The 19,172-nt window shown below is 48.5% G+C and overlaps 1 protein-coding gene across 1 annotated transcript; it reads right to left on the minus strand.

Annotated features, from left to right (window-relative positions):
* Positions 1-665: 665 nt before the first annotated feature.
* On the minus strand, positions 666-16,612 carry LIS (WD-40 repeat family protein / small nuclear ribonucleoprotein Prp4p-like protein). The gene is made up of 4 exons (XM_078586687.1): positions 15,827-16,612; positions 14,405-14,858; positions 13,423-13,702; positions 666-986 (listed from the first exon to the last, which is right to left on the minus strand). The coding sequence occupies exons 1-4, from the start codon at positions 16,552-16,554 to the stop codon at positions 880-882; spliced, it is 1,569 nt and encodes a 522-aa protein (XP_078442813.1). The 5' UTR covers positions 16,555-16,612; the 3' UTR covers positions 666-879.
* Between the last annotated feature and the right edge of the window lie 2,560 nt (positions 16,613-19,172).

Below are 19,172 nucleotides of genomic sequence, written 5' to 3' on the forward strand. Positions count from 1 at the left end.
CAGTTGTCTCCTTAAGACAGACCATTGGAAAAAATGACAAGCCTATTTAAGATAAAGGAAAAAATATAATTTGGAACAAAAGAGTACCTTAGTTTTTCAAAAAAATTCACGCATTGTATTGTTTATAAATTACATGCTACGATTACCACTATAAGAATTAGATGCAAAAGATTCTCTTCCTACAGAGAGCTGAACTTTAACTACATGTATGCATTTAAATAAATTACAAACTTTTGCCTCCACATGGATTCATGGACTTTACTAGTGTATTTAGTTGGCTCAAGTAGCAATGACAAAAAAGTCAAGAGAGCAAAGATTTTTTTGATTAGGAATGACAAGAGATCGCACAAAGGGAATTTAAATAGAAATTTTATAAAGTAAGATACTAGTTGACTCACCTCTGATGATTATTACAGCCAAAGGCTATAATAGGTCTCAAAATATCATGTACTGATCACATATTAGGATAAATCTAAAGATAAAAACTGCGACTTATTATTTAACTGTCGCTCAATATTCTTATAAAGTAGGACCATTTGATAAATAATGTTGAGAAATGCGAATAATTAGGGATTCGGCCAACTAAATGAGACTCCAAGTGATTTCAGTGATTTTCCATGTCTAATTATATCATTAGTTTCATTCTTCTGCATTCTTCAGAGAGATTAAAATATAAATGATTGCCTGGCAAAATCTTTAAACGAAATACTTTGTACCTGACAGGGTTTCTCCTAGTTGGCTGAAACGATTGCATGGTATATCCAAAGAGAAATGCACGGTTGCAGCTGGAAAAACTCAGATTGGAAAACTTTAGGTTACAAGATTTAGCACCCGTGCCATTGATAAATAGGCACTTGGGCAAGAAATGAGGAGATCTTGTCAAGCAGGCAGGGCTTCATCAACATCCATTGCTCCACTGTTGCCATTTTTGCAAGTCCATATCTTTATGGTCTTGTCATGTCCAACTGTGGCTATAGTCTGGCCATCTGCAGAAAAATAAGCATCTTTTCATGATCAAAACATTCTATTCGAATTCATAGTGGCGTGAGATAGTATATGAAAAAGTATGTACAACAGAAAAATGATGGTCTTTTAATTGTGCCCCAGAGCATGATCAAACCATTCAAATATTTTGTGTTGACATTATTTACTCTTCTTTTCTATTCCTTCCCTTCTTAGCCCATTAAGGGCACTATCTCTAATTAGCCCATTAGGGCTAACTATAAGAACACTTGTAGTCTCTTTGTTTTATCATTAAGTATTGTGTTTTTCTTGTTTTCATGGTATCAGAGCATAACCCTAATCCCTACGCCTAATCTTGGATTGGTCGTGGCTCTTCACGGCGGTGTTTCTCCAGCCTCCTGCGTCGCACGAAGGCTCTTCTTCGCACTGCACTTATGTGCGCTGTTGGACTAGCCACAAGATTCCTTTTTTTTTTTTCTTTTTTTTTCTCCTTTTTTCTTTCCTTCTTCCTTCTCTTCTCCTCTCTTTCTTCTTCTTTTCCCACCCACGTGGTCACTGTTTAAGGAGTCCACGTGGTTGGGACTCTAGTGGTCGTGTGTGTCCGTGAGAGGCCAGGCCACCTCGGGACCCCACGGGACAAATGGGAGCCTTTTTTTTTGTGCCAAAACCCCCTAGCCGCTAATGAGAGCTCTGTTCATTCTTTCTGTTCCCTAAAAAGCGCCGCCCCTGGGCTGAGCTCCTGCAGCCTCCTTCTTCCTTTCTGTATTATACTAAACTCAGATCCACTTGCTGGGAACAGTTTGACATGGTATCAGAGGGCTGAGAGCAGACTGACTTGGCGACTCTCAGGCCCAAGGCTCAAACTCCACGCTGCGCTATCGTCGAGAAACCTGAGAGCAAACCTATTCCCACTGGAAATTGGGCGCCACGCCCATCGGGCTGTTGATGACTTGGATGGAGGTTTATATTGGACAGTGATGACTGTTTTATTCTCATTGATTTCATGCATATGCATGTGGGTGATGTGGGGGTCCCATCCCCGTGACTGGATGCAGATGCTGTTGTCTTTGTTGTCGATTATGTAGCCGTACTATGTGGGTTACATTTGATTGAATCAAAGGGAGGCACCGAAGATAATAATTGAATTCTGCGAGATGATTGAAACAACACTCCACAGCAAAACGGCTAGCAGAGGCAGGCTGCTATACTCCTCAACGCCCGAACTTTGCTATTCAATTCCGGAAAGTAAATTGATACGAAAGTCCTCTGACATTCCCGGAAGTTTCCTTTTCTTCGACTCGCTAGAGAATTTGGGTGTGTGTGGCGTACACCCATCAAACAACAGACAAGTTAGAACCGAGAGAAGTGCGCTGTGTCTTTGTGGGTTATTCAGGCAGTTCAGTTGAAAAGCGCGTAGAGAAGAGGAGAAGACAACTTCAACCTTTTCAACACATGAGAACACTCCAGAACTTCCCCCTACAATGTCCATTGGTACAGCTTCCTGCAAAATCAATCAAAGAAGACACCGGTGATGAAAGTCGTTGTGGGTGCCGCTGGGTTTACCCCAAAGTTCTTCTCAACAGACCCGTACACTAGAGTCTCAAGGCGGTTAGTTGCCAAAGGGATACAGATATTCTTCAGCTGAGAATGCTTTCCTTTTCTTTCATGAGGAGAAGAGGAAGTTTATATAGCTCTCCCTCCTCTCCATACACACACCACCACCAACCAAAGTATGCAGATGCAGAGGAGAGCATTGTATGGGCTATTAACAGTCCCCGAGCCTGGTTTTGGAGGTTTTACCAGGCGATGGTTGAGTTGAACTTTACTATCTTACTAATTATGCGTGGATGATATCTTGATCCTATCAGCAATTTGAGATGAGAAAAAACTTGGTAAGTTGCAATATTTTTTGGGAATAGCATATTCCAGTGTGGTGGTGGTATACTGCTGAGCCAACATAATATCATCCCTCCTCCAAGAGGCGGGACAGTTGGGATGCAAACCAGTCTCCACTCCCCTCGATGTGAATGTGACATATCATTTGCCGTGCCAGTTTGTGTTTAGTGAGCCAGGAAGGGAAGTTCACGGGCAGCCCATCGCATCGCCTTCCTTACCTGAAATTGCATTTGCCTATATTGTGATAATCAGTCGGCCCTAGCATGGCAAAAAACCCCGACCGGTTCAGCAGGACTAAACATATGGCCTTAAATACACACACTACTTAGCGAAAATATTGATCGTGGCGTTATCAAGCGAAGTACATTCCTTCCAGGTTTCACAGCTGGGCGCCAAGCCGGCATGAGTCAACGCGCCACACCTAGCTTACTATTTAGAAGGTCGTCACGGTGGACTCTATCAGTAAGTGGTCCCCGTGGGTGGGAAAAAATCGAGGGGGCCTTTTAAGTGCCAAAACCCTAACCGCTAATGAGCTTCTCCTGTTCATTCTTCTTTCTGTTCCTAAAGCCGCCGCCTGGCTGGAGCTCCTGCAGCCCTCCTTCTTCCTTTGCTTTGGCCTCTCCTTGCTGGGGAACAGTTTGACATGCGCAGAGTCTTCTGCACGCGCGGCCGATTCTGCCGTCCGAGACTTCTTCGCAGAGCCTCCTTCTGCGTGGACATTTACCTTCGTGCGACAGATCCTTCACGCGGCAGATTCTTCATGCGGCAACTTCTTCGCGCGGCAATCTCTTTGCGCGGCTGTCTCTGTGTGCGAAGAACTCTGTGCGCTTGGTGTATCTCCTTCGTGCGGCAGACCCTGCGTGCAAAGAACTCTGTGCGCCGGGTGTTTCTTCTTCGTGAGGCAGATCCTCTGCAGACAGTTTTCCTGTTTGTGCGATTATCCTGTCTGTGGGCAGAAGTCGTCGTTGTGAAGGCCGTCTTTGGATTCTCTATTTGAGTGAATTCACGATGTCTATGGAGAATCCTGAGGCTGGTGTTCGTCCAGAAACCCAGGCCCCTGAGGTGACGCCGGGATCTTCTCCATCCAGTCTTGATCGATCGCCTCCGACACCGGAGTCTTCTCTTGAGCCAGGAAATTGGTCCACTTCGCCTGGACCTTTCTCCTTGCCTAAGATGCCTCCGGATGGAATGTTCACTGGCTTCAACTTGCTCCAATGGCGCCAGTATGTTCAGATCACCCTTAAGGGTCGCCTGATGCGCCATTTGCTGGAAGACGGACCGCCTAGAACAGATCCCAAGTATTACGACTGGCTTGATGTTGAAGGGGTGGTTCACCGCTGGCTCTTAGACAGCATTTCACCCAACATCAAGGGTGAATTTCTGTCTCTCGAGTCTGCCCGGGCTGTGTGGGAAGCGGCCCTTGACAGTCACTCCAAGAAGCATAATATTGCCACACTATATGAGCTAGTACATCGGGCCGTCAATTTGCGTCAAGGGGACAGATCTGTCATGGAGTACAGCACGGAACTCATTTCTCTCTGGAATGAGATCGATCACTATATGCCTCCAGACCCTCACTCGGTGGATTGAAAGTACACTCTTCAACTTCAGGTTTTTCAGTTCCTTATGGGGCTTAACCCGGAGTATGAATCTCTACGGGCTCAGCTTATTCACCGGGAGAAGGAACTTACGTTCAAGGACGCGCTTCGTAGTGCTCGGATTGAAGAAGCTCGTTTCCAGCAGACTCAGATGCCGGCTTCGGCTTTGGTCGTACAGTCGTCAGCCTCCACTCGTCCTCCGATGATGACTACGTCGACTGGTGCTTTGCCTCGTGGTGCCTCCACTCGGACAGAGGATTCTCCTAAGGGTGATCCTTCGCTTTTCTGCAACTACTGCAAGAAGCGCGGTCACTCCAAGGAGACTTGCTTTAAGCTTCAACGGAAACGCATGCAACAAAGTAATCTTGCTACTGTCGCACCGTCTGTCGGTCAAGTGCCTATGCCGCATGGTCTTCTTCCAACAAATGCTTCGCCTGCCAGCTTCACTCCTGAGGAAATGGAACGTCTCCGGCGATTGCTTGACCCCCCAATCGTGGGCTCTTGCTCCTTAGCCCACGCAGGTATGCCCACCGTTCTTCCTACACCTCCATCCAATTCTGGGAATCCTACTTCATCCTCCACTTCGCTTCTTGATTCCGGTGCCACTGCTCACATGACACCTAATCCACGAGCTTTTGTGACCTATGAACCAGTTTCTGGCTCTTCCAAAGTGAAAACTGCCTCCGGTGATCTTCTTACTGTTGCCGGCATTGGTCATGTTGCTCTTTCCTCTTCTATACATCTTTCAAAAGTTCTCCATGTTCCTCGTCTTGCTCATCATCTTCTTTCTTTATCCAGCTTTGTCCGTGATCTAAACCAGGATCTTACCTTCACTCCTACTACCTGTTTTTATCGTGATAAGGTATCGGGGAAGAAGATTTCCATTGCTGAGGAGCATGATGGCCTCTACCTTGTTCGATTTTCTTCGTCCTCTCTTGCTGTTGCTGCGGCTGCTGTTTCCTTGTCGGCATCTCATGAGCCTTTGTGGCTTCTCCATCGACGTCTCGGCCACCCGTCTTTTGATACCCTTTATCATTTATTTCTAAAACTATTACAAGGTCATGCTGTTGACCGCTTTGTGTGTGACGCATGTCGAGTTTCTAAACATCATCGTACTACGTATCCTATTTCCTCTTCTCATTCGACAAACCTTTTTTCCCTTATTCACACCGACGTGTGGGGACCAGCCCCTGTTCATAGCACTTCCGGCGCTCGGTGGTTATGTATTTTCATTGATGACGCTACTCGTTTCACGTGGGCCTATCTGTTAAAGAGTAAATCAGATATATCTCTCGTTATTCCCCAGTTCTATTATCTCATTCAAACCCAATTCTCTACCTCCATTGACTCTATCTCACTTCCGAAGACGTTGGACGTTGCCCTATCGCTCTCTCATTGGCGTCGGCCTATGGAGGAGGAGCTCCAAGCACTTGCTCTGAATGATACATGGGATCTGGTTCCTCTACCATCGGGCAAGCACTTAGTTGGCAGCCGTTGGGTTTATGCTGTAAAGCAAAATTCCGATGGCTCTATTGAACGGCACAAGGCACGTGTTGTGGCGCAGGGGTTCACACAGCAGTATGGCATTGATTATCAGGAAACGTTTGCTCCTGTAGCCAAGATGAATACTGTCCGGATCCTCTTGGCGTTGGCTGCAGACCGTGGCTGGACGTTGCAGCAGTATGACGTCAAGAACACTTTTTCTCAAGAGAGGAAGAAGATAATGACATAACTCAATAGAGTACATGGCTGGGTATACATATACCCTAGGAGGGAGAGAATGATAAGAGGGGTAATGGGCTTATAGAATATGGCCCATTAGCCCATAAGGCTGACTATCTCACTAACACCCCCCCGCAAGCGAAGTATGGATGTCATCCATGCCGAGCTTGGACATTGCACGTTGCAGGAGAGGTCGAGATAGTCCTTTGGTAAGGACATCAGCAGCTTGATCAGCGGATGGAACAAATTCCAAGTCAAAGATGCCCTCGTCCACGCGCTCCTTGAAGAAGTAGCGGTGGAGTTCCATATGCTTGATCCGTCCCTGTTGGCCAGGGTTCTTTGCCAAGGCGATTGCCGACTTGTTGTTGCAGTAGAAGTGGATCGGGCCGGAATACTCCACACGAAGGTCATGGAGAATTCCGTATATCCACTGGCCTTCAGAGGCCCCATCGGCAAGTGCCCGGTATTCGGCTTCAGCACTGGAGCGGGACACTTTGTCCTGCTTGCTGCTCTTCCAACTGAGAAGACTGCCGAAGACAAAAGTGCAGTACCCCGTGGTGGAACGACAGTCCACAACTGAGCCGGCAAAGTCCGCATCAGTGTACACCTTCACGGTCCGCTCCATACTCCGAGGAAAGAACAAGCCCTTCCCGGGGCAGCCCTTTAGGTACGCAAGTACCAAGTTGGCCGCCTGACGATGGATCTCCCGCGGAGAGTGCATGAACTGACTGAGGAGGTTGACGGCGAAACTGATGTCGGGGCGGGTGTGGGTCAAGTACAGGAGTTTCCCCACCACCTGCTGGTACTGATATGTGTTCACCGGTGCTGAGTCCTCCCCCTTATCCAACTTGACGTTAGGGTCGATGGGAGTAGTAACCGGTGCACACTCAGTCATCCTGGTCAAGGCCAGTAGGTCAACGGCATACTTCTGCTGTGACACAAAGATCCCCCGGGGGGAGTAGGCCACCTCAAGGCCGAGGAAGTAGCGAAGAGGCCCGAGGGCCTTGATTTCGAACTCCTTGGCCAACGCAGAGCTGAGGCGGCCGGCCTCTGCAGAATCGGACCCCGTGATGAGGATGTCGTTGACGTACGCGGCCAAGATGGAGACACCCGCGGAACTGTGACGGAAGAATAGGGAGGCATCCCCATTGCTCTGAGTGTAGCCCTCGGTCTTCATGACCGAAGAGAACCGACCGAACCACATCCACGGTGACTGTTTCAGTCCATAGAGAGACTTCCGCAGCCGGCAAACGGTGCCCGGGGGGCCAAGGGTATACCCGGGAGGTGGCGGCATGTACACCTCCTCCGTCAAGTCACCGTAGAGAAAAGCATTCTTCACATCGAACTGTCGTATCAGCCAGTCGGAATGAGCCGCAAGCGCCAAGAGGAGACGGACTGTTTCCATCTTCGCCACAGGAGAGAAGGTCTCGAAGTAGTCCATGCCATACGACTGAGTAAACCCCCGAGCCACAAGTCGAGACTTGAGGCGCTCGAGAGTACCATCAGCATGATGCTTCTTGGCATGAATCCACTTGCCATCCACCGCCCTCTTGCCAGGAGGAAGTGGGACGACTTCCCAAGTGTGGTTCTTGAGCAAGGACGGCATCTCCTCATCCATCGCCGCTTTCCAATGAGGAGAAGCAAGAGCATCGGATAGGCGACGAGGGAGAGGATGCGACTCGATGTGAGAAAGAAAGGACCGGTAGGAAGGGCTTAGCCAATCAAAAGAGAGATAGTGAGATAAGGGATAGAGAGGTGTGCGAGTGCACTGACGAACCCCTTTCCGAAGGGCGATAGGCCATTCCAACTGAGCATCATCATCAGTAGACGAGGGTGACGCATCGTCCGACGGAGGAGCGGAAGCAAAGGAGGGAGAAGAAGATAGCTCCCCGAGGGTAGGGGGAGGCTCCCCGGGGGAAGATGGTGCACTAGGAGAAGGATACGGTGCACCAAGAGTAGGAGGTAGCTCCCCGGGGTGAGAGATGGACTTCCCGGGGTTAGGAGGTGCACTAGGGGAGGATACGGTGCACCGGGAGGTGAGACGGTAGGAGGCAAGGGAAAGAAGGTGGCTGGGAGCGACGGTGGAGGAATGGGTCCATAAGCGGAAAGTGTTCCAAGGAAGGAGTCGAACGCCTCAACCAGCGGAAGGCGTGGCGGTAGAATCACGAAGTAAGACTCATGCTCGGCAAAGGTGGCGTTTGCCGAGATGAAAAATCTCAAGACGGAGGGTGGTAGCAACGGTAACCTTTCTGAGAGAAGCGTACCCGGCGAAGACGCACCGGAGAGCTCGAGCATCGAGCCGTGCAGTGGGAGCCGTATCGTGGGCGTCGCCGTGCACCGAAGATGCGAGGAGGAGTCCAGTCCGCAGTGAGAGATGGGGAACGCCGTGGAGAGACGATCCAGTGGGCTGACAAACCCGAGGGGCTGGGAGGAGAGGCGGTTTACGAGATGGGTACTCGTTAAGACCGCCTCACCCCAATACGCCCACGGAACAGAATAGTTCAGCAGAAGGGTACGGGCGGTCGACGTGACATACCCGATCCGACATTCTGCCATACCGTTCTGTTCCGGGGTGGCCACACAAGAGGACTCGTGGAGAATCCCATGGTCAGCAAAGTACGTGGCCAGCTCGGTGTTGACGAAGTCCCGGGCGTTATCGGGCGAGCGCTGAATACCTCCGCCAAACTGAGGACGAACCATGGTGCAGAAGTGACGGACCGTCGGAGCAACCTCAGATTTGGCGGTCAACAAGTAGACCCATGTGAAGCGGGTGGCCTCGTCAACAAAGATCTGAAAGTATCGGTGGCCCTTTCGGCTAGCCTGCGGGGCGGGTCCCCAAACATCACTATGGATGCGAAATAATGGAGTGGAGGAGTGCGAGGTGGACAGAGAGAAAGATGAATGACGGTGCTTCGCCAGTTGACAGGCATCACACACGATAGTCTGAAGGTCCAATCCAGTACACATCGAAGGAAAGAGACGCTGTAAAACTGAAAATGGCGGGTGACCCAGCCGTTGGTGAGCTAACTGGAGACGTCCCATACGCTGCACATCCGCCGGTCGGAGTTGGCGGTGAAGCAGGAAGCACCGAGAGCGCCCCCCATCGTCCAACAACAGCAACCCGTTCTCCCGCCTAATCGGTGTAGTCCGACCCACCTTGTCATATAGAAACATCCCGTCAGGCTGGAGGTGAAAAGAACAGGACAAACTGTCAACCAAACGCTGAGGAGACATAAGTATAGCTCGCAGGCGGGACATGAAGAACATTGCTGACCACTTCGAGGCCGTCTACAAACACTGCCCCAATTCCAGCAACACGCAACCGTCCACCACCGGCTGTAAGAACTGTACGGTCCCCACTATGCCTTTCGTAGGATACAAACCGGTCATTGAACGGGGTGATGTGTTCGGTTGCCCCCGAATCAAGAACCCAGCTCGTATCCGATACGAGAGGCGAGTAAGAAGCCGTACCACAATACCACTGTTCAGACTGAGGGGAAGAACGCACAAATCCACCAAAATGTGCCGTCGACTGAGTCGAGTCTGCATAGTAGCCACTTGGTCACGGAGGCGGGCCAAGTCGGCTTGGAGCTGCTCAATAGTCGCCGGGCTGGTAGAGGAGGTAGAGGAAGAGGGAACCATAGCTTTCCCTTCGGTAGCCTCCTGCTTTTCCGATTGACGTACTGGCGCGTCTTGCACCACTTGCGGAGATGTCCAAGCTTGCTGCAGTAGGAGCAAATCAGCCGGAGGGCCGCCTCGCGGGGAGCAGGAGGCGGGCGAGGGAGGCTGGGCGAGGAGGGCAGTCGAGTCACGAGCTGCCTCCGAGGAGAGAGTGCCAATGACATGAAAATGACTCTCCTCTTCCTGGAGTTCCTTCACCAAGTCATCAATGGAAGGAAGGCCTTCCTTGCGATGGAGGGCACGGCGCCGAGTGTCGTCATACTCCTTGTTTAGGCCATAAAGAAACCCCAAGAGGCGTAGGCGAAGAGTGTTCTGGAATGACTTGCACGTCGGATCATCCGTCGGCAAGTAGTAGTCCACCTCGTCCCACAACTTCTTGTGTTCCAGCGCATAGTCCAAGATGGACAGTGCGCCTTGGCGAAAGTTGCTGGCTTTAGCAACGAGCATAAAGAGGCGCCAGTTGTCCCCTTAGCGGCCGCAAAATTTGTTGGCCTGGTCCCAAAAACCCTTCACGGTGGAGCAGCGAGGGAACCTTTCACGGAATGAGGGTGCCAGGGAGGTTGTGTAGAGCCATCCAAGGACGAAGTGTTCCTCGGCTTCCCACGCCGCATAGTGTGGATGGGTCGATGGAAGCGGGGCTTGTGTGCAATGCTTGAACAGTTGGCGAGCCTTGAGAGTAGTCTCGACAAAGTGACGCCACTGTAACAAATTCGGGCCCTGGAGACACGTCGTGTCGGGAACCGCCGGCAGAGAATGAGTAACCTTGTGACAAGGATTCTCGTTGAAAGTCTGCATCGGTGAAGCCATCATCTGGTACGGCCGATTGACGCGTCTGGCCCGTGGAGTAAAGTTCCTCCGACATCAGAGCCGAGGTCTCTACGGAGACGGCTGTTGTGACTGAGGTTGCGGCCCGTGCTGCGGCTGCGGCTGCAAGCTGCGGCTGCTGCTTCGGCGGTGGCTGCGGCTGTTGGCTGTGGCTACTGCTTCAGCGGCGGCTGCGGCTGCTGGCTGCGGCTGCGGCTGCTGCTGCTTCTGCTTCTGCTTCGGCGGCGGCTGAGGCAGCTGGCTGCGGCTGCGCGCGGCTTCGGCTGGCGCGCGGCTCTGCGCGGCTGCAGCTGGCGAGCGGCTGCGGCGGTCTTGCGGCTGTGGCGGCTGCGGCTGTGGCGGATGTGCGGCTGTGTGCGGCTGCGGCTGTGCGCGCTGCGGCTGTGCTGCTGCGGCTGCGCGCGCGCTGCGGCTGCGCTGCGGCTGGCGGCTGCGACTGGCGCGGCTCTGTGGCGCGCGGCTGCGGCTGTGCGTGGCTGCAGCTGGCGAGCGGCTGCAACTGCGGCTGTGCGCACGGCTGCGGCTGCGGCTATGGTTTTGGCTTCGGCTGGTTCTCCAGAAGCTCCGCGGGCTGGCTACAGCTCGCGCTGTGGCTGATCCGTCGGTCACGCTCCGGGTTCGCTAGACAGCGAGAGGGTGATGTCAAACCCTAGATGGAAGAGCTCTGGAGCTCTGATACCATGTCAAGAGAGGAAGGAAGAAGATAATGACATAACTCAATAGAGTACATGGCTGGGTATACATATACCCTAGGAGGGAGAGAATGATAAGAGGGGTAATGGGCTTATAGAATATGGCCCATTAGCCCATAAGGCTGACTATCTCACTAACACTTTTCTTCATGGTGACTTGACTGAGGAGATCTATATGGCCTTACCTCCTGGGTATGCCTTCTTAGTCCCATCTACACCGAGTTCCGTTGTGTGTCTTCTGAAGAAAGCGTTGTATGGCTTGATGCAATCTCCTCGTGCTTGGTTTGGCCGTTTCACCATGGCCATGAAGCACCGCGGATATCGCCAGTGTAATGGAGATCACACCCTCTTCTACCGTCATTCCACGTCAGGGGGAGTTGCCATTCTCCTTGTATACATGGATGACATTTTATCAAGGGTGATGATACGGAGACCATTGCTCAGCTGGCTACTTATCTATCTTCGGAGTTTGCTATTCGTCATCTTGGCCCGTTATGGTATTTTCTTGGTATTGAGGTGGCTTATTCTTCGAGTGGGATTTTTATCTGTCAGCGGAAATATATGGTGGACCTTCTTTGTGAGCTTGGAAAGGAGGACTCCAAGCCTATTTCGACGCCGATTGATGCAAATCATCGACTTGGTGCTGATGAGAATGAAGATCTTGCTGAGCCTGGGCAGTATCAAAGACTTGTGGGAAAATTGATTTATCTCACCCACACACGTCCCGACATTGCATATTCAGTGGGTGTTCTTAGTCAGTTTATGCAAAATCCTCAAATGAGCCATCTTCATGCTGCCCATCGCCTTCTTCGTTTTCTGAAGGGCACGATTGGCCGTGGACTGTTGTTCCGTCGTCACAGTGGTCTTCGCCTAGAAGTCTACACCAATGCAGATTATGCAGGGTCTGTGGTTGATCGCTGGTCTACCTCCGGGTATTGTACCTTCTTGGGAGGCAACCTTATTACTTGGAGGAGTAAGAAACAGAAGGTGGTATCCCGATCCAGTGCTGAAGCTGAGTTTCATGCCCTTGCGCATGGTCTTTGTGAAGCACTTTGAATTACCAAGCTCCTTCGTGAGCTGCAGTGTCCGGTTCCTTCCCCTGTTCAGCTGTTCTGTGACAACAAATCGGCTATCAGTATTGCTCATGATCCTGTCCAGCATGATCGCACGAAGCACATTGAGATTGATCGCCATTTTATTAAAGAGAAGCTTGAATCGGGAAATTTTTGTACGCCATATGTTCCGTCAGCTGATCAGCTTGCAGACATCTTCACCAAAGGGCTTCATGCCCCTAGGTTTGAGGAGCTCTGTGTCAAGCTGGGTGTGGAAAACATCCACGCTCCAGCTTGAGGGGGAGTGTTGACATTATTTACTCTTCTTTTCTATTCCTTCCCTTCTTAACCCATTAAGGGCCCTATCTCTAATTAGCCCATTAGGGCTAACTATAAGAACACTTGTAGTCTCTTTGTTTTATCATTAAGTATTGTGTTTTTCTTGTTTTCATTTTGAATTCAAAGTGGCATCAGATAATATATACTGAATGTTCTGCATAGAAATACGCACCTATTAATGGTGACCCCAAAGCATGAGCAAACCATGGTAACATTTTGAATTCATACAGTGGTACCAGATATTAAAAGATTTGAGGTTCACCGATTCGTCGGGTGTTCATCCCTTATTATAGTTAAAAAAAACCAGTTATTAAAAGATAAATTATGTTCTGCAGAAAAATAAGTATCTTTTAATGGTGTCCCCAAAACATGAGCAAATCAAAATAATGTTTTGATATCATAGAGTGACGTCCGATATAATTTAATAAAGTATTTTCAGCTGAAAAATAGGCATCCTTTAGTGGTGACCTCAAAACATGAGAAAACCAGCAAATGTTCTGAATTCATATGGTGGCATCAAATATCATAACGCAAAGAACCTTTGAAGCATATTGTTTCAACTTATAAGATGAGTATTCTAATGAATGGAGACAGGACATAAGTTTTAATAGAGGGTGATCTAAGTAGAGTAGATGTGATGGGGTAAAGACTCACCACTGGTTATGTCAAGATCGGTCACCCTCCCTTCGTGTCCAATCAGAGTTTTGACAGGCTTAAAATCCTTTGCTGACCAAACCATGGCTTTTGTATCATATGCGGCGGTCGCCAAGAAGTATCCTTCTTGGGGCTCAAACTTTACCTGCGAAATCAGGCTGGCATGGGCAGGTATGATGTAAATACACCTTTTCTTCCTCAAGTCCCATATACGGCAAGTGTTGTCTTCTCCGGCTGTGGCTAAGTGGTACCCATTTGGCGAGAAGCAGATTCCCAGGACCTGATACAGAACCAGACCATGCTTCAAGTTTCAATAATTGTATAAATGAGGAGAGAAATAGTGATAGATATAATGGTAGAGCAAGGAAATGCATATTGAAATGATGTTTGAAGTAAACATAGAAATAAAGATAGAGACAGAGACAAAGATGGAGATAGAAATGTAAGTACAGATAACGACAGAGATAGGGATAGAGATGTAGATACAGATGGATCGAGTGGATAGAGAGAGATTAAGATCGATCAAAATCACGATCGATAGATAGAGATAATGATGCTCTATTAGATCGAGACAGATAGAGGGATAAAGACAGAGATAGAGAGAAATAAAGATAGAGATATTGAAAGAGATAGAGATAGAGAGAAATAAAGATAGAGATATTGAAAGAGATAGAGATAGAGATACAGAGAAATCGAAATGGAGACAATGATAGAGATAAACGATAGAGATTAATAAAGATTGTGACACAGAGAGAAAAAAATAGAGATAGAGAAAAAAATAGAGATAGAGAAAAAAAATAGAGATAGAGAAAAAAAGAAACAGAGATTGACAGAAAGACACAGAGAGAATTATAGATAGAGATTCAGATACGGATAAAGAGAAATAAGACACAGATACAGATAGAGATACTGTTAGATATAGAAACAAATATAGAGAGAAAGAGAGAATTAGGGGTAAATTTTGATTGGGATTGTTGCTCACCTCCTTCACATGGCCCTGTAAGGCCATGATACTCCTCCCAGTCCGAAGATCCCACACACGGGCCAGGGCATCTAGTCCGCAAGTGGCAGCTAAAGATCCATCAGGATGGAAGCAGATACTATAAAGCCGCCGGCTGTGGCCTTCTTGGTACAGCAATTCCACCCCAGTATTCACATCCCACAGACGCCAAGACTTATCGAAGCTTGTCGTGCCGAGGTACTTCCCAGACGGGTGGAAGGCGATACGGCAGAGGCGATCTGTGTGCCCATTGAATGATCTTAACAGTGACGCATCAGAGGACCAGAGCTTGGCAGTTTTGTCGGCTGAGGCTGTTGCCACACAGTTGTCGACTGGAGAGAAAACTACATCGGTGGCTCGATCTGTGTGGCCTTTTAGTGCAGAAACTCTCTTCACATCTGGCATGCTCCAGATCTTTGTGACCCCACTCCATGAACTGCATCAACAATTAATTGAAATGAATTGAAGGCTCTTCGAATATTGAGCGATACTAATCAGTCAAAAATCAGAGAAAACTGAAATTTCAACTTTGAGCTGAATTGAACGAAACTCTCATGTACCCTCGTGGATCCAATTCAACTCTCACTCTATCACAATGTCTATATCTAAAACCCCTAAATCTCTCCATCATTGTGTCTATCTCCATCAAATTTTTACTCGTTCTATCATTATCTCTATTTCTATCAGCCCTATCTCTCTCAAAATCCATCTCTATCAGTTCTAACTCTCTATCAACTATAATTCACTCTAACTCTCATCATGGATCCAATCTAACTCTCACTCTATCACAACGTCTATCTCTAAAACCCCTAAATCTCTCCATCATTATGTCTATCTCTGTCAAATTTTGACACTTTCTATCATTATCTGTATTCTATCAGCCCTATCCCTCTCAAAATTCATCTTTATCAGCTCTAACTCTCTGTCAACTCTAAGTCACTCTAACTCCTTCTCAATCAATTCTAACTCTCTATCAGTATTTCTATCAACTCTAACTCTCTATACTATCTATAAATCAACCTGTACCATGCAAATCCATGAATTCAGGGGTCTTTCCATTGCACTCAATACTATCGATGAAAATCAGAGAAATGCAATTTTAAATCAATTTTGAGCTGAATCTACACTTGAGCCGAATGTAACCTTCATGCATCAGATGCAAAAAAATAAGAAAATGCCAAAGTTTTCAACAAAATCAAGTCATAAAACATGTCTGGAAGTCTAGCATAGAGTGTAACGGATCTTCCTTATTTTTTGTGAAGAAAGTTGGCAAAAAAATTGGAATCGCATTTTCCTAATCGAGTAGATCAGAAAAGAAAAAACGTGCACTTCTTGAAGACGATAATCAGAAAAAAATTAGAATTCAGCAGGAAAAACCAAAGACCAGAGAGGAAGAACAAGCACCTGGTGGCGAGCAGAGACCCATCTCTAGAAAACGAACACCCGGTCAAAGGCCTATCGTCTCCAATCTCACTACAATCAAGTGAAAACCCAGAAGCCAGCCTCAAAACCTCCTCACACTCCCCATCAGGATCTTCATCCGGGTCTTCCCTCCTCCTCCTCGCCCTCTCCAACCTGGCCGCAGCCCTCGCCAGCGAGTACTTAGCCAAATCCATCCTCGCATCCAACAATTCCTTGGAACCCACGGTGAAAAACGGGTACTTGATCGGACCCATTTCATCTTCTTCCTCCTCCGCCTTCTCCTCCTCTTCGTGGGCCTTGAGCACCCTCTCCAGCTGCCCTTCCGCGTCAAGCCTGAGCATGATCGCCCTCAATCGATCCCTCCTCTCCATGTCCCTCTCTCCGAAGAGCGTGACAGGCTCGCCGAGGCGGCGAAGCCGGTCGCGGACGGACTCCGGCTTGGTGGGCACGGCCATGGCGAAGGCCTTGCGCTTCAGAAGAAGCTCCTGGCGGGCCTTGTCTTGCCTCTCTCGGATGAGCCTGCTCTCCTCGGAGATCTCGTATTCGTCGATAATGGCGGATTGGGGAGGGGCGGAGCCTTCTCTGTCGGAGATGGTGCCATCGGTGGAAGGGGGGGGAGCTGTCGGAGGCCTTGGAAGAGGGGCGAGGGCCGGCGGTGGAGGAGGGGTTGGGGACGACGGAGCTGCTGGAGGGCCGTTCTCCATCGCCATGGCTGCCACCAGCAGAGCTCTCTCCCTCTCTCTCTCTCTCAACCGTGCTCTAGGGCTTTAGTTTATTCTAACTGTTGTTCTCTTGGGGCTTTATATAGATGTGCATTGTGCACAAGTTAATTTCTTTTGTATGTAGTTCATTTGATTGAATGTATTATTGATGATCAGGAAGTGGTGTTGGAAGAGTGGGAAATAGGGTTGGGAAATTTTTTTTCATGAACATGCGAGCGAACGAACACGAACACGAACACGAGAATCAAAAAATGGACACGAACATGTTCGCGAACATGATATCTTCCCGAGGCACAAATTTGGACAAATGTGCGCTTCCAAGAACCTCCGAGGAGTTTGGGAACACGAACATAATGGGCGAGAGTGGGAAATAGGGTTGGGAGAAAAAAATTCACGAACATGCGAGCGAACGAACACGAACACGAACACGAACGTCAAAAAATGGACATGAACATGTTCGCGAACAAACGAACCGTTCGATAACATGTTATCTTCCCGAGGCACAAATTTGGACAAGTGTGCGCTTCCAATGTTCCTGAAGCCCGACTTCCCGCCAGGTGAATAGGTGATCCCTCCCTTCGGCCCTCCCCCCTCTTCCGGTGGCTCCCTCTCCGGCAGACAACAACGCCTCCAGCGGCTCCCTTCTCCCTCTCCGTCAGGTTTCTTCGCCGACGGCTCCCTTCTCACTCGCCGCAGGTGATCTTCCTCTCCCGTCAGTCCCCTTCTCCCCCTCCATCGTTCACCCCAACTCCCTCTCCCTTCTCCCCTTCTCCCTCTCCCGTTAGTCCCCTCCAGCGTCCCCAACTCTTCCCTCTCTCTTCTCTCCTTTCCCTCCCCCGTCAGACACCCGCTTGCAACTCCAGCAATGCCCCCTGCTGGGGCCCTGCATCGTCCCCAACTCCAGAAAGGCATTCCCTCTGTCGCTCATTCTCGCATTCGTGCCTCCGGCAAGCCCCCATCGGCAGCTCTTGGTCTACATTCACACCCTTTGGCAAGGCATCCCCCTTCGTCTAACTACAAGAAGGTACTTGATTGCGGACATAGTTTGATTCTAATTTACTGTATGAGTTATTTATTTCTTTGTGTTGCTATTTGTGTTTGTTGGTCTGATTATAGTGCATGTTCAGAATGATACACTCATTTATTAATTGATGGACTGTAACGAATGGTCATATGCAGTAACATCCACATATTAGATCTGTCAGTTGTGTGCGTCATATCTAAAATTGCTTTTAGAAATGTTTATATATAAATGTATGTGTCTATGACCAATTGCATGATGATAATGAGAAGTGATTGAATACATGAAAAGTTATGTTCATCTTAATTCTTAAAGGAGACTTCCTGGAAAGGCTTATCCTCTATGAACGTTGACAAAGCTCAAATGAGCATCAATTCAAATCAGATGGATGCAAATGTTGAAATGGCACAAGACCATAACCGTGGATGAGACTCATGTACGACTACTCCAAGAACCTCGCGGAGAAAGCATAGTGGGCGAGAATCGAAGGCATGCAATATTTTGAAGAGTTCGACCCAAACTAGTATGAATGTATTTTGTGCAAGGAGAACAACCCTCCAAGAATTACAACTATTGAGAGAAACAAAGACGGGACGGCAACTATGTTTTGGCAGCACTTGCAGAAGAGCCATAAGGAGCTGCACAATCGGCTGAAAGGCAAACAAGTCCCAGGGTTAGAGGAGGAACCAATTTCTGGAGGTCGAAGATCCATTGTTGGAATGTTGGATTCACCAATAGGGCAGAATACCTTCTTACTGGGTATCACATTTGAGAGAACAAATGAGATGCTTAACAGACTTATATGTCTCACAGACCAAGTGTGGACCATTGTTGACGACAAACATTTCAGAGAGGTATTGCTCTATTGTTCACAACATAAGACTAGAGTACTATGCTCGAAGACCATTTGTAAATACGCGAGGGCCTTTTTTGAACAACAGAAGCAAAAGTTGGTACGCTCACTATCAACTGTTAGAAGTGTTTGCCTAACTATAGATGCCTGGACTAGTGAAAATATGATTCTCTTATTGGGAATCACTGTGCATTGGGTCATAGACGAATGGAGACTTGAAGAACATGTCTTGGCAGTAAAGAAAATTAATGGTCCACATAGCGGGAGTTACCTCGCACAACTTCTCCAGGAGGTGTTGGATGACTTTGAATTGGGGAAGAAAGTAACTATTTTTACAACAGTCAATGCAAGTAACAATAGATCGATGACCACATCGTTGACAAATGCACTACGAAAAGTGAACCCCAACTTCCATCGAAATCGGCACATGCCTTGTATTGCGCATGTCACAAACCTTGTAGTGCAGGATGGGTTGAAGGCATTGGGAATTCCGCCACCACTTACAACCGACGAGGTAGCGGTGCTAGTGGACGGGGAGTCTGAAGAAGCACGAAGGCGATGGATTGGGCGATCTGCCTCGTTGGGAGACTTGGTTACACGAGTGCGCCAAATTGTTGCAGCCATTCGTTCTTTGTATGATAGACAAAGGAGCTAAGTCTAATGGTTTATGCAACTAAAGATGCCTAATAGCAGAAAATTTGTGTTGGTTGTGAAGACTAGATGGAACTCCAC

Source organism: Wolffia australiana, chromosome 1 (genome assembly GCF_029677425.1).
Source record: "Wolffia australiana isolate 7733 chromosome 1, ASM2967742v1".
NCBI classification, from domain to species: domain Eukaryota; kingdom Viridiplantae; phylum Streptophyta; class Magnoliopsida; order Alismatales; family Araceae; genus Wolffia; species Wolffia australiana.